Below are 26,514 nucleotides of genomic sequence, written 5' to 3' on the forward strand. Positions count from 1 at the left end.
TCAAACATTGTGTTCATTTTTCTGACATTTAAAAATTTTTTAAACAATTTTTTTCTTCGCTCAAGAACAGTAGACAAGATGTAACATAATAACATACAAAGCCCTGATTTCCGACAATAACATCAACATTGTATTTAAAACAGAATAGTATCTGTTTTACAATTGTAAAACCTTTTACATTGTAAATAATATCAGGAGCTACCACAAATAAGGCACAGAGCAACCAGGCAGAGGTTTTGTTTTTACAGAAATGAAACCTAGTGAAGACCCAGGAGAGTCATCCAATTCAAATCAAGTTTATTTAAGGCTAAGCTTGTTTACTTACCTTTGCTCTCTCACTTCTTGACTCACTGACTGTGCTTTTATTGTGAAATAAATATTTGACTGAGTGGGATCTGCTGAATATTAATAGTGAATGTGATAATACACTTGTGTTTGTAACCGAAAAACCACCTATAAACAAGAAAAGATGATTTTTTTTTTTTTGGAGATTTATTCATCACAATACTGTTTTAACTGCTCATACAATATTTGCTACAAATTTTGTTGGAAATTTCTTTTCTTTTGTGAAAAAATTTTGACAGTCGTCAAGCTCATCCTGCTACACCTGTATTTTATTGAACCTGATTTCCGTGTCATTTTTAATATTCAGTCCCTCTCCATGAATCTTAAGGCCATGTAACAGAGGCAGTGACTCGAGGAAACCAGCAGGTTACGTCTTTATCAAAAGGACACTGTTTGGCTTGACTGTTTAAATCCCCCCTGCTCCTGAACTGGTTCTCACTGACGGTGACGCTGGAAAGAGAGTAGACAGCGACGGATCCATCCTCCAAACCCACAAACACAAGCTGCCCGCACACGGCCAGAGTGAGAGGGTTCTTCGGCAGACTCACACGGCCCATTGTTTCTCCGTCAGACAGTCGGATGGCGGTCAGGACCGGCCTTGTGTGCAGGAAACAGGTACAGCTCTTCTCCAGGCTGGCTGGTTGTGATACGTACACGGCAAAACTTCCCTTTTTATCCAAACAGGCTTTAATGATGGGACCGTCACTTTTGAAAGTGCACAGTCTGACGTGAGAGAGGTCCAAGAGGTTGATGGTGTCGTGATCAGTGGACAGCAGAGCGTAGCTGCAGTCAGAGGACATCTGGAAGTCTTGCGGTCGACACAGAAATGCCTGCGGCAGCTGGAAGTGCCTGCACGCCGTTTCCTCGGTTACCTTCCAGGTGTACACCGCCCCCGAGGCGGCCATCACCAGCACGTAGTCCGGGTGCTGGGTGAGCGTGTGGAAGGCGATGACGTGCTCCGAACCTTCCACGCAGGAGAAGCGCTTGCTGATGGAGCCCGACCACAGACTGGCGGCCACCAGGTCTCCGCGGCGGCGGCCGATGAGGAAGGCGCCTTCGGGTGATACCTGAGCATCGGACAGGTACAGGTGGATGCTGCACACAACACTCCCCTGCGCCAACCTCCAAACCCGAGAGAGGCCCCGCTCAGAGATGCTCACTCCAAAGTGACTGTTTGGCGTGATGAGGATGTCCGTTGCCCTGCTGCCACGGATACGCACGACGTTGTCGCCGCTGGCTGTCTGCCAAACGTAGATGTCTCCTGCAGAGAGCGACACGAGGTGGACGCCGTTTGGAGAAAGCTGCAGCTTGTCCACAGGGCCACCGTGCAGGAAGCAAGCATGCGGGAGTTTGGAGTCTAAACGCCATCGCCACACCCGCTCTGACCCATCGGCAGTGTAGAACCACTTCCCTTTGGGGTCAACCATCAGTGCTTTGACTCCACACTTCATTTTTGGAGTCGTTTCTGCAGCAGCGATCATCTCTGAATCCCACACCGTCAGGCAGCCGTCCTGAGCTACGCAAATGATATCAGTGTCTGTTTTGAGGAGTGCATGTGGCTGCCTGTTGGTTTCTAAGGAGAGAACACACTCCCCGGAGGTGATCCGCCACACCAAGACCAGCGTGCAGCTTTCCAAAAGAGCCAACAAAAGGTGGCCATCCTGAGAGAGCAGGGCGTGGCTGAAGGCTCTCTGATGTGGAGCCAAGAACTGGTCCCACAGCTCCCAGCTGCACGTATCATACAGACTAACCTGTTCAGCTCCACACAGCAACAGAGAGTCGGTTTCTGCAGAATAATCTGTACTGAGGACTTTGTTGGATTTACCCCGATGGAAGATTTCCTTAACAAGCCTTGCCGGCTGTGTTTTGGCTGCCACATCCCACAGGGCTACATTCCCCGTCCTGTCAACACATGCCATCTTCTGGCTATCCTCACTGAGGATTATTGATGCGACCAGACCGTGGTTTGAGTTTGAACAGGTGCCAAGCAGAGAGCTGCTTTCAGTGTCGAATATGGACACTGAGCCTCCCTCCTGCCCACAGTACAAACTGCAGCCATCAGAGGACACAACCACGCAGGTCACACAACATCAGAAAATACAAGACAAAACTATGGAGATGATGATTTATTTTTTTCTTGGTGAAATGTAAATGAGAAAAGTGACTGTTATCTTGATTACACTCTTGATGTCAAAAAGGAAATAAGGTTGCAAATCTATAGCATCTAGTATTCAGAAGTGATTCTATAAGTTTAAGTTAAAAAGCATGCATGATATGAAAATGAATACAAATAGTTGCACACAGTGTTAGTTTGTAAAACTGTCATAAGACACGGTTTACTTGTGTAGAATGCTTTCAGGTGTTATGACGTTACGATAATGTGGCGTATGCATTTTTAAAAAGAAAAAGAACTCTGGACAGGTTGCAGGTTGAAAACCGGCAGAGTGCCTTCACTTCCAGAAGCCTCTGTTGTGATTAATAGCCTCCAGAAGTCTGCTCCTCATGGTTCTGTCCACCGGGTACCTGCCGTACATGGGCAGCAGCAGCAGGCAGTGGCAGGTGAGCGACTCCGGCAGGTGCAGCTCGGTGGCGTTGGGCAGGACGGCCACTTTCATCTTGATGCACTCCATCCCCAGGAAAGGCACGCGGTCGCAGCCGGTCAGGAACACTGAGGGAGGATGTTACTCGGTGAGGTGAGACGAATCGTGAAGTGTGACAGTGTTGAACTCGTCACGTGCAGATCGAAACACTCACAGAGGAATTTCTTCTTCTCGTCCTCAGTCAGGCCGTCAAACACCTCCCAGAAGATGAGGATGTTGGGATGCGCTGCGTGGTATTCGCCTTCATAAACAGTGTTCTGATCAGGAAGGATGAGAAGAAACGTCACTCAGGTCGACTGTGAGCAGGAAAGCTGCTCTCTGTAAGAAAAGATCATGAGGCTGGACACTCAACACAATAACACAGAAAGTCTTGGTTGAGGTGTTCAAGTTCAGTCAGAACAAAAATAAAGAAAACTTTTATTCATGATTTCTGATGCCTGGTTTCCAACTCTTCAATAAAATAAAGATGTAATCTTGTAAAAGCGGTTTCTGTCTCTGTGTGCATTTCTCAGATGACTGTAATTCTTCTGCACACCTGCTTCAGCACCTCCCAGTCGGCGTCTTTGTAGCCCACCATCACCGACTGCAGCTCCTCCGGCTGGAAGAACTCCACCACTCTGATGTCGCACACTTTAAAAAACCCTCGCTTGAACGCCTCGAACACTCCCTCCACCGACTTGTTGAAGGCATAGTCGACATAGGCGGCAACAAATTCTTTCCTGAGGGGAACAAAAAAACAAAGAAGTTGACAAAAACGATGTGTGTGAGGCTTGAAGTTTACCACACACTGCTCCAAAGTCATAAATGGCAAAAAGATGTTGCTCATAAATGCATCATTATGATCAGTCTATTGGACGGGCGCAGATGTGATGTTTGTATTCCGAGAACGACGCACATGCAGAACAGCTGTCAGCTCACAGGGAGAGCTGGATCTCATCAGAAACACACTGAAGACTAGAGTATGATGCAGTGATGGTAGAGTCACTTCTTCTATGAAACCAACCTGTTGGACCCTGTGACCAGTTTCCTCGGTTGTTGGGGGTCCAGCTCTACTTCCTCACCACCCCAGGACACCTGCAATACATACAGCAGGTGTAAATATAGCAGACTGGCATCATGGTAAAAAAAAAAAAAAAAAAAAAAAACTAACAGAGTGAAACATACGGTGAAAGTAGTCTCCAGAGTTTGCACTTCATGAGGAGAGCATTCCTCCAGAATGTACCTGCAAGACCTGAAGAAACAGAAAACAGCTGAGGATAGTTTCCACAAGCACGCATTGGATGACGTTGCTAACTTTGCTACTGGACCACTACAGCTGCAAAATGACTCAAACGTGCTTTATAATATTTCTTCATAAACAAACACATCTGATCTGACTCTAACTAAAAAAAAGTCTTCATTTCTATAATTACCTATCCAATTACCTATCCAGTATAATTAATCACTGCAGAGTCGATTGAACTTCAATATTTAAAATGGATCATATGAGTTGCACATCTTTAAAAATTCGTCTTACTCTGCCACCACAGGTTGGAACTCCTTCAAGTCGTCCAGCGTCGGCCGCACGCGGAGCAGCTTTTTGAAGAGAGCCCGGGGGAAGGGCAGGTGGATGATGGTGTGGTTATAAAGAGCCAGACCGCACAAGATCCCAAACAGAAAGTAGCGCTTCTCCTCCACTTTCGGCTGGTTTTGGTTTGGAAACAGAAAACTGTTGTAATTTCACATAACTGACCAGTTCAGAACTTGCTGTATTTTCCTCTAGAGTGAACCTGAACCTACCCTGGGAGGGAACCAAACCAGAGTCTTGCTTTCGTTGTGCATGAACATCTCAGACTCAGGCGCTATCAGCTCATCAAAAATGTGAAGGAAAAGGTCCTTTTTGTTCACGTTCATCAACTTCCTGTCATCTTTAAACTGCACCTGGAATTCGAAAGCAAACAAAAGGATATTTTGTAAGTAAAGTAATCATGACCTATCGTGTCTAAAAAATTCAGAAATGGATAGAGAGAAGTGTCAAGATATTATGATAAGAGTCACACATTTTAGCTTAAGACCGTGTCAACTTTATTTTTTGATTTTACAGACTGAGACGTTGAGAGTACCAGAAGCTCCCTCCGGTAGGCGCAGTGCTCGGCTGCGTCCAGCTGTCGGAAGGTGTCCTCCACCAGGTGAGTTCGTCTCAGAGTCAGCTGGAAGACCGGCGGCGGGGCCGAGTCTGTTGGGCTCGTCAGCGCAATTTCAGGCTGATCCAAAGCCATCTGATGAACGAAACGATGCGCGACCTGACATTTAAAAAAGAAAAAAAAAGAAGAAGAAGAAGAGGAAAAACAGCTCTAAGACATGAAAAGCATCAATGGGGTCGAACTCCAAAAGAAGCTGGAAGTCAAACATAATGTCACTTTTAAAAAGAATACCTTCGTAACACGCGCACTGATGTTGAACATCGCCACCTTGGCTACCAGAGTGAAGAGGAAGGGGTAGCGACAGAAGATGGCAGGAGTCTGTTCTTGATCCTTCAATAGAACCACCAGTATGTCATCATTTCAGGAGAAGCTCTCAAACTGATGACTCGAGACAGACGGGCAGGTTGCTGATCTGAGACAATGTAACACTGTATAACCTCTAAAGTGAAGTTTTTACCTCCTCTGCAGCATACAGCAGCCACAGATTGAAGTCCTGAAATGGTTCCAGAGTTGTTTCTATTTCCTCCACATAAAAGGTGCTCAGTGGGACTTTGTAGGACCTTCCAACTTTGTTTGCCTGTGAATAAACATTTATCACAACAAAAAGGAACGACAATGAAAAAAATAAATTAATTTCGCATTTTAGAAACAGTACTTAGCTTTGACAATATGAAGTACGAGAGCAATGATAGTTTTTTGAAAATGGATTAAAAAAACAATGAAATAAACCGAGATCTGTTTAAACTTTTCAACCAATAATGCATGATTATTCTTTTAAAGACCTACTTCAATGAAAATCATGTTCACATGTTCATGTAGCGTTTTTATGCTGATCGAGGACATATCTAGACAAAATTATGCTCAAAATTATGCTTGCATTTCTCAGTATTTCTGGATACAAATCGGTATGAACCAATAAAATGCAGGAGGGCAAAGACTGCTTTTCCCACGTAATAAACCCACTGGGCGGGATACAAGCTCGCGCCTGGAACGCTGCCACCCACTACGACTACGAGGAATATGCTACAAAAAAAGAGTAGCCCAAACACAAGATATAAACCCTAAATTAAAGAAAATTACTCTTAGAACTAGAGAAATGCAGCAAATACAATTTACTTAAAAAGGGATCTTGATAAGAGAATTTTAAATCAAGAAATAAGTCTCTCTATTTAAATTAAATTTTAAATCAAGTGGGATGAGATATTTTGACAGAAAACAATACTAATGAACTTGGTAAGATGTTGGGTTTTTGCAGTTTTTGCAGTGTAGCAACATGATGGCGGGTCAATACGTATGTGCTGCAGCGGGTTGCAGTGCTAAAAGGAAACACAGGGTTCTCAACTCTCACACATTTCAGCCCATTCACACGCCACGCCTGACGTTTCTCACACAACTAAATAGTTCTGCCATCGTCAGGATTTTAAAGCAACACAAAGGAACTTTCAGTTTACGTTGATTTTGGCGGCACCAGTGGACAAAGCGGTAGTGAAGGAATACTACAGTTCCCATGAGGACTAGCGCGTGGCGTGGTAAAACGCTGCTCCCGGCGGCATGCTGTCGGACTGAACTCGCCTACATTTGTTTCCAGTGACTGTGTGAAGGACGGATAGCAACGAGGTAATGAATCTAATGGTGGCTAAACAATGTTATATCATGATGTGACGCATGCCGTAAAGCAGTTCGCACATTTGGAGTTTTTTAGTGTGCAGGGTTCCTACCACCCTCCTCACAGCTGCTTAGTCCAAGTGAAAGCAATACTGACGATCAGGCCGTGACAGAGGGGTCATTCAACTAGTTGTAAGTTGATGTATCATCACAAAACATGTTAAAATGTTTCATTAAGGTTGAAAAGTTCCTTAGTCTTTAAAAAACATCAGTGTCTGCGCTGTTTGGAGATTCACAGGCTGGAGTTAGATTCGGGGCACTAAGGGTCTCATGTCTGTCAGATCTGATGATGAGTCTCAGTCACTGTTACTCAACTTTTACTGGCCTCAGATCAGTGAAGTAATTCTAAACACCAAACCTAATGTGACGAACATTAAATACTGACTTTGTAGAGGAGCTTGAGGGCATTCAGCAGGCATCTGACTAAGCCGTTGTGGGTAGCCAGGAGGCCGTTCGCCAGCATGAAGGCCAGCGCCTGCTTGAAGACCATGATGTGCCTGATCAGCAGGGAAACAGGCAGCGAAGACCACCAACTTCCTGCAGACACAACAAAACACAGATACAGCATTTTACAAAGAGAATACATTCCATTAATCAGAATCATTAGATGTTTGTTGTGTAATAATTGCTGACATGCAAGCTAACAATCCAATCATTAGTACAGTACATTCTCATAGTGTATTTCTGAGGTATTTACTTAGGCTGGAGACAGTTTTCTCATTGAGATGATCGATAACGACCGCCACAGGTAAAGCCATGTTCATGACATTGGAGTCCTCCAGCAGGAGGGGGCAGCTCAGCAGGACCAGCAGGATCTCTGGACACTTCAGGAGAGTTCGTGACGCCACCAGCAAGTTAATCAGGACCTTCATGTTCACCTGCATGGACGGAAGTGGGACATTTTAATAATCTAGTTCATCATTGTCTATATATCAACAGCCAATTTCAGTCGAAATAACTGAGTGTTTATGCTCCTCACTGATTGTTTGATCCACGGTATTTTCAGCATCTGGTCGAAGGTGCGACTGGCAGCCTCAAGGTCCACAGTCAAGGCGTCGGCTTTCAGTAGAAACCCACTGAACGTAAAACATGAACACAGAAAAGTGACAGTTTTTCTTAATGAAACTTGCTTAAATTCAGCTGAAACTTGAGTCACTTGGAAAAAAAAACTCACTCAGCTTTTGTGAAACTTGCAACGAGACTTGAACTTGTCAAGAACATTTTTGCGATTTCTCTGTCATAAAAAATACAGAAAAACATTATGAACATTTTAAAGTTGTGGGAATTATTTAATGCATGTCGGGACAATTGCAAAATTGAGTGAATCACTTCTTTGCTTCAGTGCTGCCATGTCTCTGTGACAGCCACTTCTGCAATTTGGCCTCATCGAGTCGACCAATGATCTGTCCATGGTGTACTCTCTTTGAAGGGAAAAAAACAAGGTATTAAAAAATGATTTTTTAAATCATTATTTTAATGATCATTACTGTAAAATCTATGAACTTCAGTATATTTACCTGTGCAGGTGAAGAGTAGGTGAAGTTTGTGTTCCATCCAGCTGATATTTTCAAGTCTGGTAAATATGAAAGAAATCTGTTAGTCTTACACCTCATGACCTTCATCTACATATTAGGAGCATCAAAATATTAGAAAATAATTTCACTGTGTGTCAAGAGGGCCGATGAAGAATCACAACAACAGTCTATTGGGTCTATTTAGATTCAACAACACGGGCCTCATTAAAATCCAACATCTGTGTTCAGAGCCGGAGCTGGAGCGTACGAACCGCTGGGTACGGCTGCCGAGCTGTCAGTGGTCCAGGGAAGCTGGACCAGAGCCGGACTCAGACTGCAATCCGTCGTTCCACTTCCAGTTTGACCTTTCGACCCATTGCCAAAAGCCCACAGCTGGCCAGAGGAACCCAAAACCAGAGTGTGATGCCTGGGGGGACAACAAATGAAGTTCATTTGTAAATGCATAAGACAGATCTGTTTACGTCCTGTATAAATCAATCTATAGTGAAATACATACATCAATTCATCCATTTTATACCGCTTATCTGGGACCGGGTCGCAGGGGCAGCAGTCTAAGTAGTGATGGCCAGACTTCCCTGTCTCCTGATACTTCCTCCAGCTCTTCCGGGAAGATCCCGAGGTGTTCCTAGGCCAGCTGAAAGACATAGTCTCTTCAGCGTGTCCTGGGTCTTTCCTGGGGTCTCCTCCCAGTGGGACATGTGAGGAACACCTCCCCAGGGAGGGATCCAGGAGGCATGCTAAAGAGGTTTCAGAGCCAACTGAACTGGCTCCTGTCAATGTGGAGGAGTAGCGGCTCTACTTTGAGCTCTTCCCTGGTGACTGAGCTCCTCAAGCTAACTCTGGAGCGCCCAGCCACCCTACAGAGGAAGCTCATTTCAGCCGCTTGCATCTGGGATCTTGTCCTTTCAGTCATGACCCAGAGTTCCTCACCATAGATGAGGGTGGGGGCGGAGATTGACTGGTAAATTGAGAGCTTCACCTTTCGGCTCAGCCCCCTCTTCACCTCAATGGACCGATACAATGACCGCATCACTGCAGCCGCTGAACCAATCCGCCTGTCAATCTCATGCTACATCCATCCCCCACTTCTGAACAAAACCCCAAGACTTGATCTCCTCTACTAGGGCCAAGGTCTCTCTGCTGACCTGGAGGGGGCAGACCACCTTCTTCCTGTTGAGGACCATGGCCTCGGATTAGGAGGTGCTGATCCTCATCCCCATCATTTCGCACTCAGCTACAAACCGCCCCAGTGCATGCTGCAGGTCCGGGTGCAATGAAGTCAACAGGACAACATTGTCTGCAAAAAGCAGAGATGAAATCCTATGGCTACCAAACCGGACCCCCTCCGGCCCCTGGCTGTGCCTACAAATTCTGTCCATAGGAATTATGAACAGAACCGGTGACAAAGGGCAGCCCTGCCGGAGTCCAACATGTACCAGGAACAGGTCCGACTTACTGCCGGCAATGCGGACCAGACTCCTGCTCCGGTCATACAGAGACCAGACGGCCCTTAACAAGGGATCCCAGACTCCGTACTCACAAAGCACCCCCCACAAGATACCATGAGGGACATGGTCGAACACCTTCTCCAAATCCACAAAACACATGTGGACTGGTTGGGTGAACTCCTACGAGCCCTCGAGCACCATATGAAGGGTATAGAGCTGGTCCAGTGTTCTACGACCAGGTCGAGAACCGCATTGTTCCTCCTGGATCTGAGGTTCGACTATCAGTCAAATCCTCCTCTCCAGTACCCTGGAATAGACTTTCCCGGGGAGGCTGAGGAGTGTGGTCTCCCTATAATTGGAGCACACCCCCCAGTCGCCTTTTTTAAAAAGAAGAACCACCACCCCGGTCTGCCAATCCAGAGGCACTGTTCCTGATTGCCACATGATGTTATAGAGACGTGTCAACCAAGACAGTCCCTGCACATCCAGAGACTTAAGGTACTCGGGGTGAATCTCATCCACCCCCGGTGCCTTGCCACCGAGAAGCTTACCAACCACCTCGGTGACTTCAGCTTGGGTGATGGACGAGTCCCCCTCCGAGACTTCAGCATCTACTTCTTCCACACAAGACGTGGTGATGGAATTTCTTCCAACATCCAATAATATCCCCAGTTGAGGTCAGTAACTCACTGCCTCCACTGTAAACAGTGTTGGTGGTGACCTGCTTTCCCCTCTGAGGCGTTGGACAGTTTGCCTGAATTTCTTTGAGGCTGACCGGTAGTTCTTCTCCATGACTTCCCCAAATTCCTCCCAGACCCAAGTTTTTGCCTCCACAACCGCTCGAGCTGCAGTTCGCTTGGCCTGCCAGTACCTGTCAGCTGCTTCTGGAGTCCCACGAGCCAGCAAGACTCGATAGGACTCCTTCTTCAGCTTGACAGCAGCCCTTACTTCCGGTGTCCACCACCGGGTTCGGGGGTTTCCACCATGGCAGGCACCGGAGACCTTACAACCACAGCGCCAAGCAGCTGCTTCGACAATGGAGATAGAGAACATGGTCCACTTGGACTCAATGTCCCCAGCCTCCCTCGGAACATGAGAGAAGCTCTCCCGGAGTCGGGAGTTGAAAACCATGCTGAAATACAAATATTTAGATAATTCAGACTTCTAAAATCTGCAATGTGGTTCATGCTCTGTGACGGGGGCTCACTCCCTCACACTTTAAACCCCACTTTAAATTGTACCTACTTATTAGGAAACCACATTAAAATCAACTTAATGGAAGTCTTAAGAATGTCACTCTTGAAGTAATTATGAATATGATTCTGAACCAAAACAAGCAATCCTGTCTGAACTGGAAGCGTCACTTGCCTTCCACATGCAACCTGGCAGGCAGGTCCATCCAGACCTTCCACCAGTCTGGGACTCACTTCATCTGCAGAGGAGCTGTGACCCAGCTGACCATAGAAACCCTCTCCAAATGTGAAGACTTCGCCGTCCTGGAAATCACACAGTCGTGTTAAAACTTCAGACTAACATAGCATGACTATCTATTATTTTGTAAAGGACAGCCGGGAAGCCGAGAGCCTGTTGGCTTTGTACCTTTGTCAACACGGCAGAGTGCGACTCTCCACAGCTGATGAAGGAGACACCCAGAGGTCTGAGAGCAGGCACCATGCAGACATTGAACCTGCCTGTTAAAGACCGTGATCTTGATGATAACAGCATGTACCTCTTAAGATTAAGCAGTTATTAGTGCTAAAGAAAAAGTTGTCCTGCAGATGGTGTAAATGACTGACGTCTACCTTTATCATCCACCCTGTTGAGGCCCAGCTGGCCGGACTTATTGGCACCGCAGCAGTACACCAGGCCCGGCAGCGTGAGGAACAGGGAGTGGGTCCCTCCGGCCGCAATCTGGGTCACGGCGACGCCGCTCAGAGCTCCCACCAGGTCAGGTACGTACTGCAGCGCCACTTCCTTCCCCTGGCCCAGCTGACCGTGACTGTTCAAACCCCATGAAAAGACGTCTCCTCCTGGACAACAGAGTGGAAAGAAGGAACTTTTGTTTATTGAAGATATTCACTAATATCTGTTTATAGTGATAAAAATATTTGGGTATTAGCGGGGGATAATTCTATTGTTGACCCTTATTTGTGGAAGTGGTGAGAAAAGGGACCGCGTCCTGATTTCTTTCTCCTTAGGACTGAGATGTCCAACGCAGGCACACAAAGATTTCTCCTGCCATCGTCGTCTTACCGTTGGTCAATGCCAGGGAGTGCGAGTTTCCACAGGCAACCTGAATAATCGGCATGGCGAGCGGTATAGGCACCTGGCTGAATCATGGTGAGATAAAAAAACAAAAAATTAGAGCTTTGCTTGCCAAAGTTAAAGCATGCATATTAACCACTTCTGTAAATTTGGTACATTTCCACAAGTCGATGTTCTCCAAAACAATTGTTCTGCAATGAATTTCAGGAACTTACAGTTAATTGATCACAGTTAATAGATAAATAAAAGATAAGCGTAGAGCTTGACTGAAGCTTTTATGACACTTTGAATGTTCTTTTTTTTTGTAAATGCAGAAATAAAGTTGAACATGGATCAAGACTATAGAAGCAGATTGGAAAAGTGTACTTAAGTAGAAACTAGTGAATGTATCTTCCAAAAGGTGACGTTTTACCTTGGTCTGTTACCGATGGCTGCAAGTTCATTAGGCGGCAGTCCTCGCTGTCCATCCACCCCTGCCCCCCAGGAGAACACGTGTCCAGATCCACCCACAGCCAGACTGTGGTTCTGACCACAGGCGATGGCCACCACATTACCCAGGCCTTCCACGCGACCTTCCAGAAGAAGATGGACAGAGAAGTGAACATCAGAACGTCTCCCGGGACAATAAGAAGCACTGCACATTGGGACTGAGAGTTTACAGTGTGTGGAGATGTAATCCTTTAACAAAATATGTAAGTAAAAAAGTAAACCCTTGTCGCTGAGTGCATTGAAGGAGTCTTGTACTTGTGTTTGACTTGTTTTCAAGTCTGTTTACATTGTCTGGTTTATTTATTTATTTATTTATTTATTTATTTATTTTATAGGGACAGTGCACATTAATAAACATCTGCATTGCCAGACAATAACAGGCGTAAATATGCCGGATTATAGCCACGAGGCTAATTTACATCCGTAGTCCCAAGGCAGATACAAGAAGAAAAGAACACAATTAGTACAAAAGAAAACATGTTAAAAATAGAGTCAGTGATTACAAGACTGGTTTGCTTTAAGCCACACTTTGAGCTGAGCTCTGAACAGAGGAAAAGTGGAGCGTTCTCTGACAGTGAGGGGGGGACTGCTCCAGGTCTTACTGGTCTTCACAGACAGGGCCGGCCCGGGCTTCAGAGGCGCCCTAGGCGAGCCCGAGACGAGCGCCCCTTGGGAGCGTGTTTTTCGAGCGGTCCCGACATTTGGGGGGGGGGGGGGGGGGGGGGGGGGGGTGCGCCGAACAATACCGATCAGTGCCGGGCAGCGCCGAGGACGAGGAGCGCGGTGCGTCGGACCGCTACACAGCGGGGCACATGGAACACAGAGCGTCGTGGCGCCCCTTGTACGACCGCGGCGCCCCCCTCGGGACGTGGCGCCCTAGGCGGCCGCCTAGTTCGCCTATGCCTAGAGCCGGCCCTGTTCACAGACAGAGTATTTTGTCCAAAAGCAGTTCTTCTGAAAGGCACCTCACAGTCGCCCCTAGAGGTGGAACGTGTCCTTGCACCAGTCTTTATTTTAAAATAGTCCAACAGTGGAGGGGATGCTAGTCCATGAAACACTTTATACACAAAACATGGAGATTTTAAATGCTTAAAATTCTCTAGACTCAAGAAGTTGTGCTTTTGTAAAACATCACAAATATGGCGGGATCTCGGCTTTTTGTCAAAAACTTTTAACAAATTTTTGTAAAGAGATTCTATAGATTTTGAAGTACCCACACTCGTCAGCGACCGGCATGTGATACAGTATTCGATGTGTGACAGAATCATTGAATATAAGAACATTTTTGCGCCTCCAAGCATTATATATTGACGAATCTGCCTAAAATTTCTTAGATTCAACTTGACTGCGTTTGACAGGTTCTTGACATGTGTAGTGAATGTGCGGATTATAACGTGTCCACCAAAGTGTTTTGGGGTTGTTGGATTGTGTATTTGATGAGTTTGAAGAGGGGAAGCAAAAATACCATCCATTTCCATTGTGTCCGTCCCGAAAACCTTCCCCGACTCACCTCTGAATAAACAACAGCTCGCCCTCCCAAAAAAAGTAAGTATGCTGTTCGAAATGACTAAGGAGTTGCGCTAAATGGGCCAATTTTCCAAAATGTTGAAGTATCACTTTAATGCACCTTTAAGGATAAATAAGATTTGAACCATTGAAAAGCACCGGGTGAGAAATTGAAACTTGCTAATTTTGACAATAAAATTTCATGATTAACGGTGTCAAATGCCTTTTTCAGGTCTAAGAATACCGCACCAACACATGCGTTGTTATCTAGTTTGCTTTTCATTTTTTCTCGAAACTAATTGCAAACTCTGTAGAGTGATTGGTGTGGAACCCAAATTGCAAAGGGTGTAGGGGGCAAAGACCAGATGTTCATTGATCATTTTTGCAACCCATTTTTCAGCCACCTTAGAAACCACCGGAAGAATACTAATGGGCCTGTAGTTAGCTACATTTAGTCTATCCCCTGATTTAAAGATTGGTATGACTGAAGCTAGCCTCGTGAACCAGACCCGCCCAATCCTCATCCACATTTGGATTTGGATCTCCAAAATCCAAACGTGGATGAGGAGTGGGCGGGGCTGGTTTACCAGGCTAGACTGAAGCCATCTTCCAGGTGGATGGGACAACTCCACTCTTGAGTGACAAATTGATCATGTGTGTTATAGGCTCAGCTATGGAGTCTTTGCATAATTTCAGAGTGTAGGCGTCAAACTCATGGGCATCTTTTGCTTTGGAACTCTTAAGTGAGCCAATGATGTTATTTACCTCGAGCTCTGTTATTTCACTGAGACAGAACACGGGCCTCGAGGGGTCAGTAAGTCCAGATGAATCAACATTGTAAAATCTCACAAAGTTACATATCAACAGAGTCTTTCCTTCCTGGCTTTTGCTGCAATAACAGTGTTGCTTTTGGGTTTCTTCATGTGTTTGAATTCTTCAAAATTCTGGAGGATGCTTATCTCCTCTGTTACATAAGCTGCTCTGCAGTCTGTGATTGGTCAGATGATGCAAACTCTTCCCCGAACTTGAACCGATTGCGACTGGAAAGACCTGGTTGAATTAACTAGCTTCATAGCATTGCTTATCAAGGATGGCATGTGTCTGGGTTTATCAGTTCAGATAATGGACAGGTGCCACTGCATGACTCAGGTCCATGAAGGGTGAACCTCCCTCTACTCCCTCCGGGGATGCCCGAGAGTTTCAGAGAGGGAAGAAAAAAACTTTTGATAGCTCCAAACTATAAAACTAAAGTTGCTTAAACTTTAAAACCATGAGTGCAACAGTTCAGAAAGAGGTAAAAATACTATATATGAACACTTTTGGGGGTTTTATTCTTTACGTCAGATTATATATTTCCTAAAAATCGGAAACACAACATGGAGAAAATTCATACTTCAGAAGATCAGAAGTTTTGCTGTGTTTTTTCAAATAAGGCTGAAACTTTTGAGGATATGAGTTTAGGAAAAAAGAAAAAAGAATTCAAGTTTCAGTGATGTTCTATTGTTTACTGAATAATCTGTACTGTCTGTGTTTACATTAAATGTTTAACTATCTTCTCTTCCATACTGACAAAATGAAAAGCTGAGCAAAGGAAAAAACATGAAGTTCAAGAATACAATCTGTAATACTGACTGCAAGTGTCAGCTTTCTCCCTGCCTCTACACACCAGTCTAATGATCATATCATCCAGCTACTCTCCAGGACATACAAAGAGAATGAACCTTTTTCACTTTCACTATATATTTCAGTATTGTGTATTCCTGAGTAATTAAACATGAAGACTAATTCCCTATAACCATGACCAAACTCTAAAGACTTTGCTTTCCTTTCACAGCTGTTTCTGACAGAAGCTCCTCTGATAAGTTTCGTTTCTGGACTGAGGAGGATGAAACGAAACTGAAACTCAGCCGGTCAATAAAAACTGCGTAACGTCAGAGGGATGCAATAAACCCGTCAGGTATCAAATGAAAGAGGCAGTTTTTCAATAAAATCACAAGCCTCACGAGAGGCAATAACACATAAAATACCTACAATAGTCAAGGTTTTATATTATTATTGTTGTTATTATTATTATTATTATTATTATTATCATCATCATCATCATCATTATCATTATTATTATTATTATTATTATTATTATTATTATTATCATTTTTATTATTGTTATTATTATGAATTACTCACTCAGTTTCTTTCCATCTGTATTTCTGCTCCTTCCCAGCTGTCCCTGCGAGTTTAGTCCGCATGACAAGACGTCTCCATCTGCGTTGAGGAATACGGTGTGACTGTCTCCGCAGCAGATACTGGTGATGGTCCCGGGGACAGTCCAGGACACCGGTCTGAGGCCCCCCCGGGGACCGAACTGTCCACTGGAGCTGTCTCCCCAACAATACAGCTGCATATTTCACACTGACTGACTGACTGACTGACTGACTGACTGACTGACTGACTGACTGACTGACTGACTCTGGCTGCGGGAAAGTTTTATCAAACAGTGATGCCTTCACTGACTGTCGGACATTACACTTCCGCGCTTTCGAGAACACATTAAAACTCTGCATTTCGAAATAAAAACATCGGTTTCACAAAAGCTTATTATCCTAACAAGATATTACACTTGCTCCTCAAAAGTATTTAGAAATTTTAACACTCCAAAGTACGCAAAACCTTTATGGAGTTCAAATTTCCGAGCTTAATGTTGAAAACGCATCACGATAATCACAGCCACATACACATTACACATTACATGATTTTCAAACATTGTGTTCATTTTTCTGACATTTAAAAATTTTTAAACAATTTTTTTCTCCGCTCAAGAACAGTAGACAAGATGTAATTAAAATAATAACATACAAAGCCCTGATTTCCGACAATAACATCAACATTGTATTTAAAACAGAATAGTATCTGTTTTACAATTATATACCTGTACATAATACCTATACATTGTAAATAATATCAGGAGCTACCACAAATAAGGCACAGAGCAACCAGGCAGAGGTTTTGTTTTTACAGAAATGAAACTTAGTGAAGACCCAGGAGAGTCCAATTACCGGATTCTCGGAGAGTCATCCAATTCAAATCAAGTTTATTTAAGGCTAAGCTTGTTTACTTGCCTTTGTTCTCTCACTTCCTGACTCACTGACTGTGCTTTTATTGTGAAATAAATATTTGACTGAGTGGGATCTGCTGAATATTAATAGTGAATGTGATAATACACTTGTGTTTGTAACCGAAAAACCACCAGAAAAGATGATTTTTTTTTTTTTTTTTTTTTGGAGATTTATTCATCACATTACTGTTTTAACTGCTCATACAATATTTGATACAAATTTTGTTGGAAATTTCTTTTCTTTTGTGAAAAAATCCTGACAGTTGTCAAGCTCATCCTGCTACACCTGGAAAAGCCTGTAATGTATTTTATTGAACCTGATTTCCGTGTCATTTTTTAAGATTCAGTCCCTCTCCATGAATCTTAAGGCCATGTAACAGAGGCGGTGACTCGAGGGAACCAGCAGGTTACGTCTTTATCAAAAGGACACTGTTTGGCTTGACTGTTTAAATCCCCCCTGCTCCTGAACTGGTTCTCACTGACGGTGACGCTGGAAAGAGAGTAGACAGCGACGGATCCATCCTCCAAACCCACAAACACAAGCTGCCCACACACGGCCAGAGTGAGAGGGTTCTTCGGCAGACTCACACGGCCCATTGTTTCTCCGTCAGACAGTCGGATGGCGGTCAGGACCGGCCTTGTGTGCAGGAAACAGGTACAGCTCTTCTCCAGGCTGGCTGGTTGTGATACATACACGGCAAAACTTCCCTTTTTATCCAAACAGGCTTTAATGATGGGACCGTCACTTTTGAAAGTGCACAGTCTGACCTGAGAGAGGTCCAAGAGGTTGATGGTGCCGTGATCAGTGGACAGCAGAGCGTAGCTGCAGTCAGAGGACATCTGGAAGTCTTGCGGTCGACACAGAAATGCCTGCGGCAGCTGGAAGTGCCTGCACGCCGTTTCCTCGGTTACCTTCCAGGTGTACACCGCCCCCGAGGCGGCCATCACCAGCACGTAGTCCGGGTGCTGGGTGAGCGTGTGGAAGGCCGTGACGTGCTCCGAACCTTCCACGCAGGAGAAGCGCTTGCTGATGGAGCCCGACCACAGACTGGCGGCCACCAGGTCTCCGCGGCGGCGGCCGATGAGGAAGGCTCCTTCGGGTGACACCTGAGCGTCGGACAGGTACAGGTGGATGCTGCACACAACACTCCCCTGCGCCAACCTCCAAACCCGAGAGAGGCCCCGCTCAGAGATGCTCACTCCAAAGTGACTGTTTGGCGTGATGAGGATGTCCGTTGCCCTGCTGCCACGGATACGCACGACGTTGTCGCCGCTGGCTGTCTGCCAAACGTAGATGTCTCCTGCAGAGAGCGACACGAGGTGGACGCCGTTTGGAGAAAGCTGCAGCTTGTCCACAGGGCCACCGTGCAGGAAGCAAGCATGCGGGAGTTTGGAGTCTAAACGCCATCGCCACACCCGCTCTGACCCATCGGCGGAGTAGAACCACTTCCCTTTGGGGTCAACCATCAGTGCTTTGACTCCACACTTCATTTTTGGAGTCGTTTCAGCAGCAGCGATCATCTCTGAATCCCACACCGTCAGGCAGCCGTCCTGAGCTACGCAAATGATATCAGTGTCTGTTTTGAGGAGTGCATGTGGCTGCCTGTTGGTTTCTAAGGAGAGAACACACTCCCCGGAGGTGATCCGCCACACCAGGACCAGCGTGCAGCTTTCCAAAAGAGCCAACAAAAGGTGGCCATCCTGAGAGAGCAGGGCGTGGCTGAAGGCTCTCTGATGTGGAGCCAAGAACTGGTCCCACAGCTCCCAGCTGCACGTATCATACAGACTAACCTGTTCAGCTCCACACAGCAACAGAGAGTCGGTTTCTGCAGAATAATCTGTACTGAGGACTTTGTTGGATTTACCCCGATGGAAGATTTCCTTAACAAGCCTTGCCGGCTGTGTTTTGGCTGCCACATCCCACAGGGCTACATTCCCCGTCCTGTCAACACATGCCATCTTCTGGCTATCCTCACTGAGGATTATTGATGCGACCACACCGTGGTTTGAGTTTGAACAGGTGCCAAGCAGAGAGCTGCTTTCAGTGTCGAATATGGACACTGAGCCTCCCTCCTGCCCACAGTACACACTACAGCCATCAGAGGACACAACCACGCAGGTCACACTGCTCTGACACTGGAAATAAGTCATGATCTCAGTCTCAGTGTCAAACACACTCACAAAATTCTCATCTTTCCACCACATGAGCAACTTTTTCTGAGAAGAGACGAATCCCTCGACTTTATTCAGTGTTTGGCTCGATTCGGACGTTGGTCTCAGCGGGGCTTTAATCTGAAACATCTCTGGACCTGCTGCATGGCACACAAAATGTTTGTGGCATTGAGTTGACAGCAGGATCAGTCCACCGCTGCTCTTCACTCCTGCAAACTTCAGCTCGGTCTCCTCCCACATCAGCGACAGTTTAGTTACTGCACAACCGCAGCCTTTCCAAACCCAAGCTGTGCCATCACTTAAAAGCTCGACCACAACCCCAAACTCTGCAGCAGCAGTTCCCGTAACACAATGGTCTTTGGTTTTATTACTGTGCTTTAAATGCTGGATGGGGAGAACAGAGGAAGGACTGGGAGAAAGTGATATTCCCAACCCGCTTCCTCGCCGTATCCTCTCCAGTCGGATGTCGCTGACGTAGCTCTTGAGTGTGGGAAAGACCTCCAGATAAGGGAGGAGTCCTGACTCCATCACTGCACACAGCTGCAGAGGTGAACTCTGCAGGAAGCAAGCAGAGGACTTCAATATTCCTGCCAGGAGGAGCCTTTCTCTTAAAAACTCAGCCTGAGCTGAGTCCTCACAGGTCTCCAGCACAGACACCAGCTCTGCCAGGAGTCCAGCCTGAACCATCGCCTGGTGAAAGCTGAAGGACACGAACAACCCGCACTGCAAATCCTCCCACCTGCCGCTCTGCTTCAAGTGATGAGGCAGTTCTACAACCCTCCTCAAGCTCACCTGAACAACATCGCTGAACGCAGTGAAGACAAACGGTCTCCCAGATGGATGTTTGTTGATGTGTGAAATGAATCCATCTTTCCCGTTTGATTCGTCGCCTCCGTGAGCGCAGCGACCACTGAAATAATCTGCAATCTCCACGTGAATCTGCCTCCGCACCTCCTCACTGCCAAGAAACCTTTTAGCCACAACCAGTTTGAAGTGGCGGCTCATCCACTGTAGAACCTGAGACCCTGCAGCCGTTCTCCTCACCAGGAAGCCCTTCAGATCCAGAAGGAGCTGCTCCAGGTCAACCTGTGTCACCTTGCTTTCACTGTGTCTGGACAACAAATCTGCCAACTCGGACTCGGTCAGCCCGGCCCGAGACAGGGTGATGATGGAGACGGCCCGCTCCACCAAAGAGGAGCCATGTTTGAGCTGGAGGAGGTCCAAGAAAGCAGAAATGGCTGAATGGACACAGTCAGGGAGAGACGAGTCGGTCACATCTGAATCTGGGGAGAGAGGGAGAAACGATGGAAGGCGGTCAAGTAGGAGGAGTGTTTTCATTTTTATCAAATCAAAATGATCACACCTTGCTGTTCTTTTTGTGCCTAAAAGAACCTTGTTTAAGTTGATTAGGTCTCTGTGTGGGTCATACCAGAGCGCCACAGCGACGTGTGTGTGTGCAGAAGTCGAACATAGAGAGGGAGACCACAGCGACTCAGCGTCTGGTTCAGCAGAGCCTGTTGTCCTGAGGTTACCCTCCTCCCTGAACCTCCCAGCAGCGACGCCAACATCTTCACACCCTGCTTTCTGTCCAGCGGTCCCAGCTGGACATGCTCGCACACGGACTTCCCCTCGCCGCCCGCGCTGTGCTGCAGGTAGTGCAGTGTGATGGCGTGCAGGAGGCGTGTTCGGTAACATGAAGCTGTGAGGATGAGCCTGACATGCGGAGGCAGAGGGGAGGGGAGGCTCTCGATGATCTGAGGACCAAAGCCGTTTTCCAGCTGGTCCAATCCGTCAAGGAGAAGCACAAGAGGCCGATTCTTTGAGGGCAGGAGGCTCAGTAGAGAAGAGAGGAGATCTTTGATATCAGACAGAGTAATGTCTGGTTTCAGAAGAATCCAGTGGAGTTCCTCTGGTTCAAGACACGGTTGGTTCCACTGGTTCAGACCAGGGCCATGAACACAGGGCTCCTGGTGGGAGTGCAGGGCAGATGTGGAGCTGCAGCTGGATCCGAGGTGGCCGGTGTTCGTGGTGCAGCAGCTCGGATCTTCCTGGTTAGCGTGGAGGCAGACGCTGGGATCCTGCCTGGAGGAAGAGCTGAGGTAACTGTCAGCGATCTGACTGCAGAGGCTGGACAGCAGATGTTTTGGGGAGGGGTCGGTTGATAGGCTGCAAAGATAACAGATCACCACAGGATCGCTGTCTGCGGACCACGACTTTATCTGTGGAGAGAAACGCAATACATTGTTGCATATTAGAAATATGTAACATCTCACATGTTACAAACATGCAGAAATGTGCAAAATCAGGCTACAAAGCACTTGTTTTTTTCTTGTTTCAACCCTCTGACTGGTTGGGTGCGTGGCTTAAACATTTTCTCTGGTAATTCCCATCACATAACTGGAAGTTATAGACTGAACCCTTTAATCTTGATTCAGACTATATACACTTCTCCTATAAGGCCTACTGAAGATGAAACATAAAGAGAGAAGCTGCACGTTGTTTTAATATTTCTGTGGCTTGGAACTAAACACAAATATGTACAAAAGAAACCTATTGATCACACAGCTCAAACAAATGACTGTCACCTCTCTTTAAACTTTAAACAGCCTCTTTCGGAGCAGTTCTGTGCTTCAGGACAACAGACGGAGTAAGTTTCGTTCTGTCACAAGCAGCATGAAAGGAACGGACTCTTTTCGTTCCCACTGGACCTCAGGGTCTCTGATCTGTCTCCTTTTTGTTTACACTGATGGATGTTGACATGTAAAAAGATAACGTGTTTGATCGGCATTTCCTCTCTGATTCAGCAGATCTGGGTGTTTTATTTCTCAGATTGGTGACATAACTCTGATTCTCCGTGCAGTTTGACTTCAGGCAGGACCTCTTTTGTTCTTCTGTTACACCTGATGAATCTTCTACACAAGCAGAGGCAGACTTTACCTTCAGTATCAGACATATACCAGGTTTGACTTTAGTCCACCTACTTGCTGAGAGCAATGTGCCAGCAGCACCGTCTTCCCTGTGCAGGGGCCTCCTGTCACCACTAGAGGGCCCTGCTGGTCTCTCTGCTCCACATAAGCTCTGATCTACAAGGAGTCATCAGTCAAGGTTCATCAGAGCAGAAAAATCTGACTGTTCAAATAAAAAAAACTAAAAGAAGCAGAACATGAGCTGTGTTTGTCATCTTGTCCCTCACCTGCTCCTCCTCTGGCTGCTTCACCTCATACAGTCCAGACAGGAGGCCACACAGCTCCTCCTGCTCCGCCTGCTCCCTCCTCAAAGCGTCACCTCTGACCTCTGGGACGTTCAGGCCGTCAGTCAGCCTCAGCAGGTCGCAGTGCGCCTGCTGGCACAGGGACTCGGCGTAGCCCCGCCTCCGCGTCGTCGTGTAACCGTGGCGGGGGTCGCACTCCGTGGTGGTGGTGTAAACCAGAAGCTGGCGGGCGGTGACGGCCTCGGGGAGGAAGGAATCACACAGCTCAGACAAGAGCTGATCGCCATCAGAGTCAAAGGTCAAAGCCTGAAAATGCAGAATAGAGTTTTTAAAAGTCAAGTTTGATTCCAGGTCTTTCTGTATACAGTTCATATGTTCCACCTGGGTATCGAGAGGATTTTCTCCATTAAGTTTGATTTGTAAAAATTTACTGTTGTATTTCAGCTAAAAACTCAGCCCTTAATAGCAATGCATTATTTCATGGTAGTTCCCAATACCGTCACAGAAAAATGCATTTTGAAGGTTCATTGATCTCTGGCTATGAAAACACACTCACAGTGTGTTTTCTTTACCTCTGCATGTGGCTGCAGCTGCTGTTTTGCTCGCCTTCCTCTGGCATTGACCACCTTGTTGACGTAGATCAGGCAGCGTCCAGAGATGTTTTCTTCAGGACAGTCGTCCAGAGCGAATCGCAGGTCTGCGTCAAGCGCTGAAGAGAAATGTTTCAGTTACACGCAAAGAACAACAACACAAACCAAATACATCAGTCAATCATGTTAAACCAATGGAGCTAATGTTAAGGAGGTGACGTGTGGATTAAATGGGAAATAATCAAGTGAAAATCAGCATTCAGTTTAAATATCTGAATAGAAATTCTCACTATGACAGTGGAATAAGATCGTCCATGCAGACACGCAATGTGTGTTTCACCTGATCTGCAGAAGCTCCGCCCCCTCTCTGGACTCATCAGGCCGCCGTGGACACTCAGACTCACAGCATCCTGGAACGTCCTCCTCAGCTGCTTTTCTCTGGCCGCCCCCTCCCCTCCCTCAGCCGCCGCCTGCACAACAACAACAGCAGCGGTTCAAAGAGTGAAGGCGTAAATCAGAAGTTCATTTGATTGGTTACATTAACTGCTATTTCCAAACGCTTGTTAATAGATGCGGTGCGTCATCTGAGGAGGGGAGATTAATATCCCCATTTAATTAGCGCTAACCTTGCCTGAACCCTCCTCTGCTCCCCCAGCAGGAGAGCCCTAATTAGAATTGCTAAATTAAAGCGAAGCAGAGTGAAGAGAGGTTTTCCCGGCGCTCACCGGAGGAGCGCAGGTGTGCCTGGACGAGGGAGTCCTGCGGTAGGAGGCAGGGATGCTGTTCTCGTCCCTCCGGTACTCCCCCTCCAGCTCCTGGGTGCTGACGCCCGCCTGCTGGCTCTGGTGCAGCAGCAGCTGGTACTCCGTCACCTCCACCCGGGCGGGCAGGCCGGCGGCGCCGTACCGGTGACCGATCAGGGCCTGAAACCGGCAGCAGGAGGAGGTGGGAATGGATTTATGAAGCTCATAAAGCAACGTTTTTACAGTTTCACACTAAGTGGCCGTGCCTTTACTTTGCTTGATTAATGCACAACAAGAAGTCTGCGGCCAGGTTCAGTGGCTGTGAACACCATGAGGAACACTGCAGGATACTGATCGCTGTGTTTATACTGACCACTCTCACACCTTGACAGAGCAGTGACTTCTAGGTGTGTTTCTGGGTATTTTAGCTTTTACAGTTGAGAAGAAGGAGAAACTAAAACATCAAAAATGATTATTTTGTTGACTGATTCCCTTTGAACAATGCTGAAGCCGATTTCTTTCTATAAAGCTGATTGTTTCCGGCAGCTACAAATAACCTGATGAGGCTGGTGTCAAATTACAAGCACCTCCACTGTACTGTGCAGCATGTCTGTAGCCTAAGAGACATAAAAAGAGGTCAAAGTTGAACCAATCAGAGGAGACGGGACTTTCAAAAGAGGCGTTAATCACATTCAGCTGAACATTTTTTAATGCCCTGCACAAAAAAACCACAATAACATAAATAATCTTCTGCTTTACCTCAGGATTTTGAAAAGCTACTCTCTCCAAAATGGAAAAATGAAACCTTGAAAATGACCCCAATGGACTTCCTTTAAAGTTTGCTTTACACTTGGGAGCGATTTTCTTTCACTGAGTTAATTTACCAGTAGAAAAGGCCCGGCTGAGCTTTCTCTGCAGTCCCTGATGAGCTGCCGTCTGGTGTTTTCATCCGGCCAACGACCGGGATCCGTGGACTCAAAGGGATCTATCAGCTGCAAGCAAACAAGCAGAGTTAAAAGGTTCTCGGCAAAAACAGGAGGCGAGGCGAGCAAAGACTGGAAACAGAACGGAGCGCCGGCCGGCCGCTTCTCTTCGCTCCGTCTAATTAAACACGCTGCTCAATAGAAGCTGCAAACAATGGTCTGATCGAGGTGACCAGGGGTGATCTGATAAACACACACACACACACACACACACACACACACACACATGCACACACACACACAAACACAGTGCAAACAGTTGTATTACAGCTGCTCGTCCTCTTTGTTGTCAGGTTTAATTAAATAAAGTTGAGTGAATTCAACTGCAGCTTTGAAGGAATAGCCTGGAGGAGGAAACGTGGAACAACACACACGCTACACACACACGCACACACAGTTGTTTTTACGAGGAGCCCTGTGAACGACTTGTTCTGATCCATCTGCATTAATCCCAGGAAATTAGTCGATTGCCATTAAGTGGCCGAACATGCAGCTGCAAATGATTGACTTCCATATTGTATAAGTTGTTTTGTGCTCTTTTATCGTAGCTTTGTCAAAATAACTTTTTAAAAAAAGATCATATGATAATTTAGTAAAAGTCTATTTCTTGGAGACATGACGAGGTTTTTTATGATGAATTATAGAATTTTAAATCAGTTTACAACGATAAGTATCACATGTTAATGCAACAGTAGATACTGTTTTGTGGAAAAGTAGAAGCACCGAGCCAACAAGTACTGACTACAGAATGCATTTGAAGCGAAAACTTAAGTTCTTTCCTTCAAATGTATTTTTATTTAACTATAAATACTGAAATATATGATTTTGTACAGTTTACAGCCAATTTGATGCACATGTTTGATTGTATAAATGTGTCTTAATGTGAGAATATCTGTCAGCAACGCCTCAGGGTTAAACCTTCCTGTTTATTGTGGTTATTTCCAAAATTTGAAGTCATTAATGATGGACATACTCTGATCAGCAGGGTGTGGGTCATAAGCAGTTACTGTAAGAGGGGTTATCGGGACAAGAAGGATGCAGAAATGTCAAAAGTGAATTGTGAAATTGCCCAAACATCTGCTAAACTAGTGTTTTTCTTTTTACAATGAGCAGGGTTTCTATCCAAACCCAGTGTGTACTCACCCTGACCTCCAGCCCCGTTGACAGTCTGCATTGCTCCCTGAGTCTGGGAAACACAGTGTCTCTCAGAGCTCTGCGCTCCACCACGCTGTCTGCACACACACAGGAACATAAACAGGATGTGATCGCACAACAGACGAAGCAGACAGATGGACACTTTTTAAAAGCAGCAGGAGTTAAATAAAATGAATAAAAGAAGCACCGTAGATCATTCACATACCCTCTGGGTTGGAGCACAGGTAGATCTTCACACAGGATGAGCTGGAGCCGGACTGCATTCCCTCTGAGCTCATGGCTGATAAACAGCTGTTAATCAAAATAAGAAAAGTTTTGGCAGGAGCTTATGAAGCATCTTCACTGGTTCAGGGATGCAGGTTCTCCTCTGTTCCCTCTGGCTCCACTCGGGAAACCCTGTCCTCTGGAGGTTTATACACTGTTTAAATCACGCCCACTTCTCACTGTAACACACACACACACACACACACACACACACACACACACACACACACACACTTCCTGCGTATGTT

The 26,514-nt window shown here is 46.1% G+C and overlaps 2 protein-coding genes across 5 annotated transcripts; both read right to left on the reverse strand.

The window, feature by feature from the left end:
* Positions 1-360: 360 nt before the first annotated feature.
* On the reverse strand, positions 361-26,405 carry LOC115400995 (NACHT and WD repeat domain-containing protein 2). 2 transcript variants are annotated; one of them, XR_003932847.1, is made up of 11 exons: positions 26,208-26,405; positions 25,991-26,079; positions 24,749-24,856; positions 23,847-24,044; positions 23,462-23,591; positions 23,104-23,240; positions 22,514-22,837; positions 22,302-22,403; positions 20,750-21,539; positions 17,435-20,603; positions 361-607 (listed from the first exon to the last, which is right to left on the reverse strand). XR_003932847.1 is itself a non-coding variant. In XM_030109114.1 (10 exons), exons 1-10 carry the CDS (start codon positions 26,278-26,280, stop codon positions 17,512-17,514), a joined length of 5,043 nt encoding a protein of 1,680 aa, XP_029964974.1. In that variant the 5' UTR covers positions 26,281-26,405; the 3' UTR covers positions 17,270-17,511. The 2 variants fall into 2 exon arrangements, 1 of the variants encoding a protein (XP_029964974.1); XM_030109114.1 differs by lacking the exon at positions 361-607 and having other exon boundaries at positions 17,270-20,603.
* LOC115400997 (probable E3 ubiquitin-protein ligase HERC3) lies at positions 2,457-16,497 on the reverse strand. 3 transcript variants are annotated; one of them, XM_030109119.1, is made up of 23 exons: positions 16,221-16,497; positions 12,454-12,613; positions 12,030-12,106; positions 11,579-11,806; positions 11,376-11,467; positions 11,145-11,272; positions 8,580-8,734; positions 8,311-8,366; positions 8,123-8,214; positions 7,968-8,027; positions 7,773-7,869; positions 7,491-7,671; positions 7,179-7,330; positions 5,586-5,705; positions 5,360-5,458; positions 5,048-5,203; positions 4,725-4,865; positions 4,462-4,628; positions 4,110-4,176; positions 3,949-4,019; positions 3,481-3,664; positions 3,100-3,202; positions 2,457-3,013 (listed from the first exon to the last, which is right to left on the reverse strand). In XM_030109119.1, exons 1-23 carry the CDS (start codon positions 16,435-16,437, stop codon positions 2,796-2,798), a joined length of 3,021 nt encoding a protein of 1,006 aa, XP_029964979.1. In that variant the 5' UTR covers positions 16,438-16,497; the 3' UTR covers positions 2,457-2,795. The 3 variants fall into 3 exon arrangements, with proteins under 3 accessions (XP_029964979.1, XP_029964978.1, XP_029964980.1); XM_030109118.1 differs by having other exon boundaries at positions 5,048-5,227; XM_030109120.1 differs by lacking the exon at positions 16,221-16,497 and having other exon boundaries at positions 5,048-5,227; positions 12,030-12,102; positions 12,454-12,556.
* Positions 26,406-26,514: the final 109 nt, after the last annotated feature.

Source organism: Salarias fasciatus, chromosome 14 (assembly GCF_902148845.1).
Source record: "Salarias fasciatus chromosome 14, fSalaFa1.1, whole genome shotgun sequence".
Taxonomy (NCBI): Eukaryota; Metazoa; Chordata; class Actinopteri; order Blenniiformes; family Blenniidae; genus Salarias; species Salarias fasciatus.

What these genes read in the sequence shown, in the direction of transcription:
- LOC115400997 (XM_030109118.1), bottom strand. Translation starts at nt 16,437, where the DNA reads ATGCAGCTGTATTGTTGGGGAGACAGCTCCAGTGGACAGTTCGGTCCC. An exon ending in CTCCCTGGCATTGACCAACG is followed by an intron (nt 11,807 to 12,029) that starts GTAAGACGACGA and finishes TCTGTTGTCCAG; the next exon opens with GAGGAGACGTCTTTTCATGG. An exon ending in CCCTCAAGCTCCTCTACAAA is followed by an intron (nt 5,706 to 7,178) that starts GTCAGTATTTAA and finishes GTTTATTCACAG; the next exon opens with GCAAACAAAGTTGGAAGGTC.
- LOC115400995 (XM_030109114.1), bottom strand. Translation starts at nt 26,280, where the DNA reads ATGAGCTCAGAGGGAATGCAGTCCGGCTCCAGCTCATCCTGTGTGAAG. An exon ending in GCGGAGCTTCTGCAGATCAG is followed by an intron (nt 23,241 to 23,461) that starts GTGAAACACACA and finishes ATTTCTCTTCAG; the next exon opens with CGCTTGACGCAGACCTGCGA. An exon ending in AGCAGCCAGAGGAGGAGCAG is followed by an intron (nt 22,404 to 22,513) that starts GTGAGGGACAAG and finishes GACTCCTTGTAG; the next exon opens with ATCAGAGCTTATGTGGAGCA.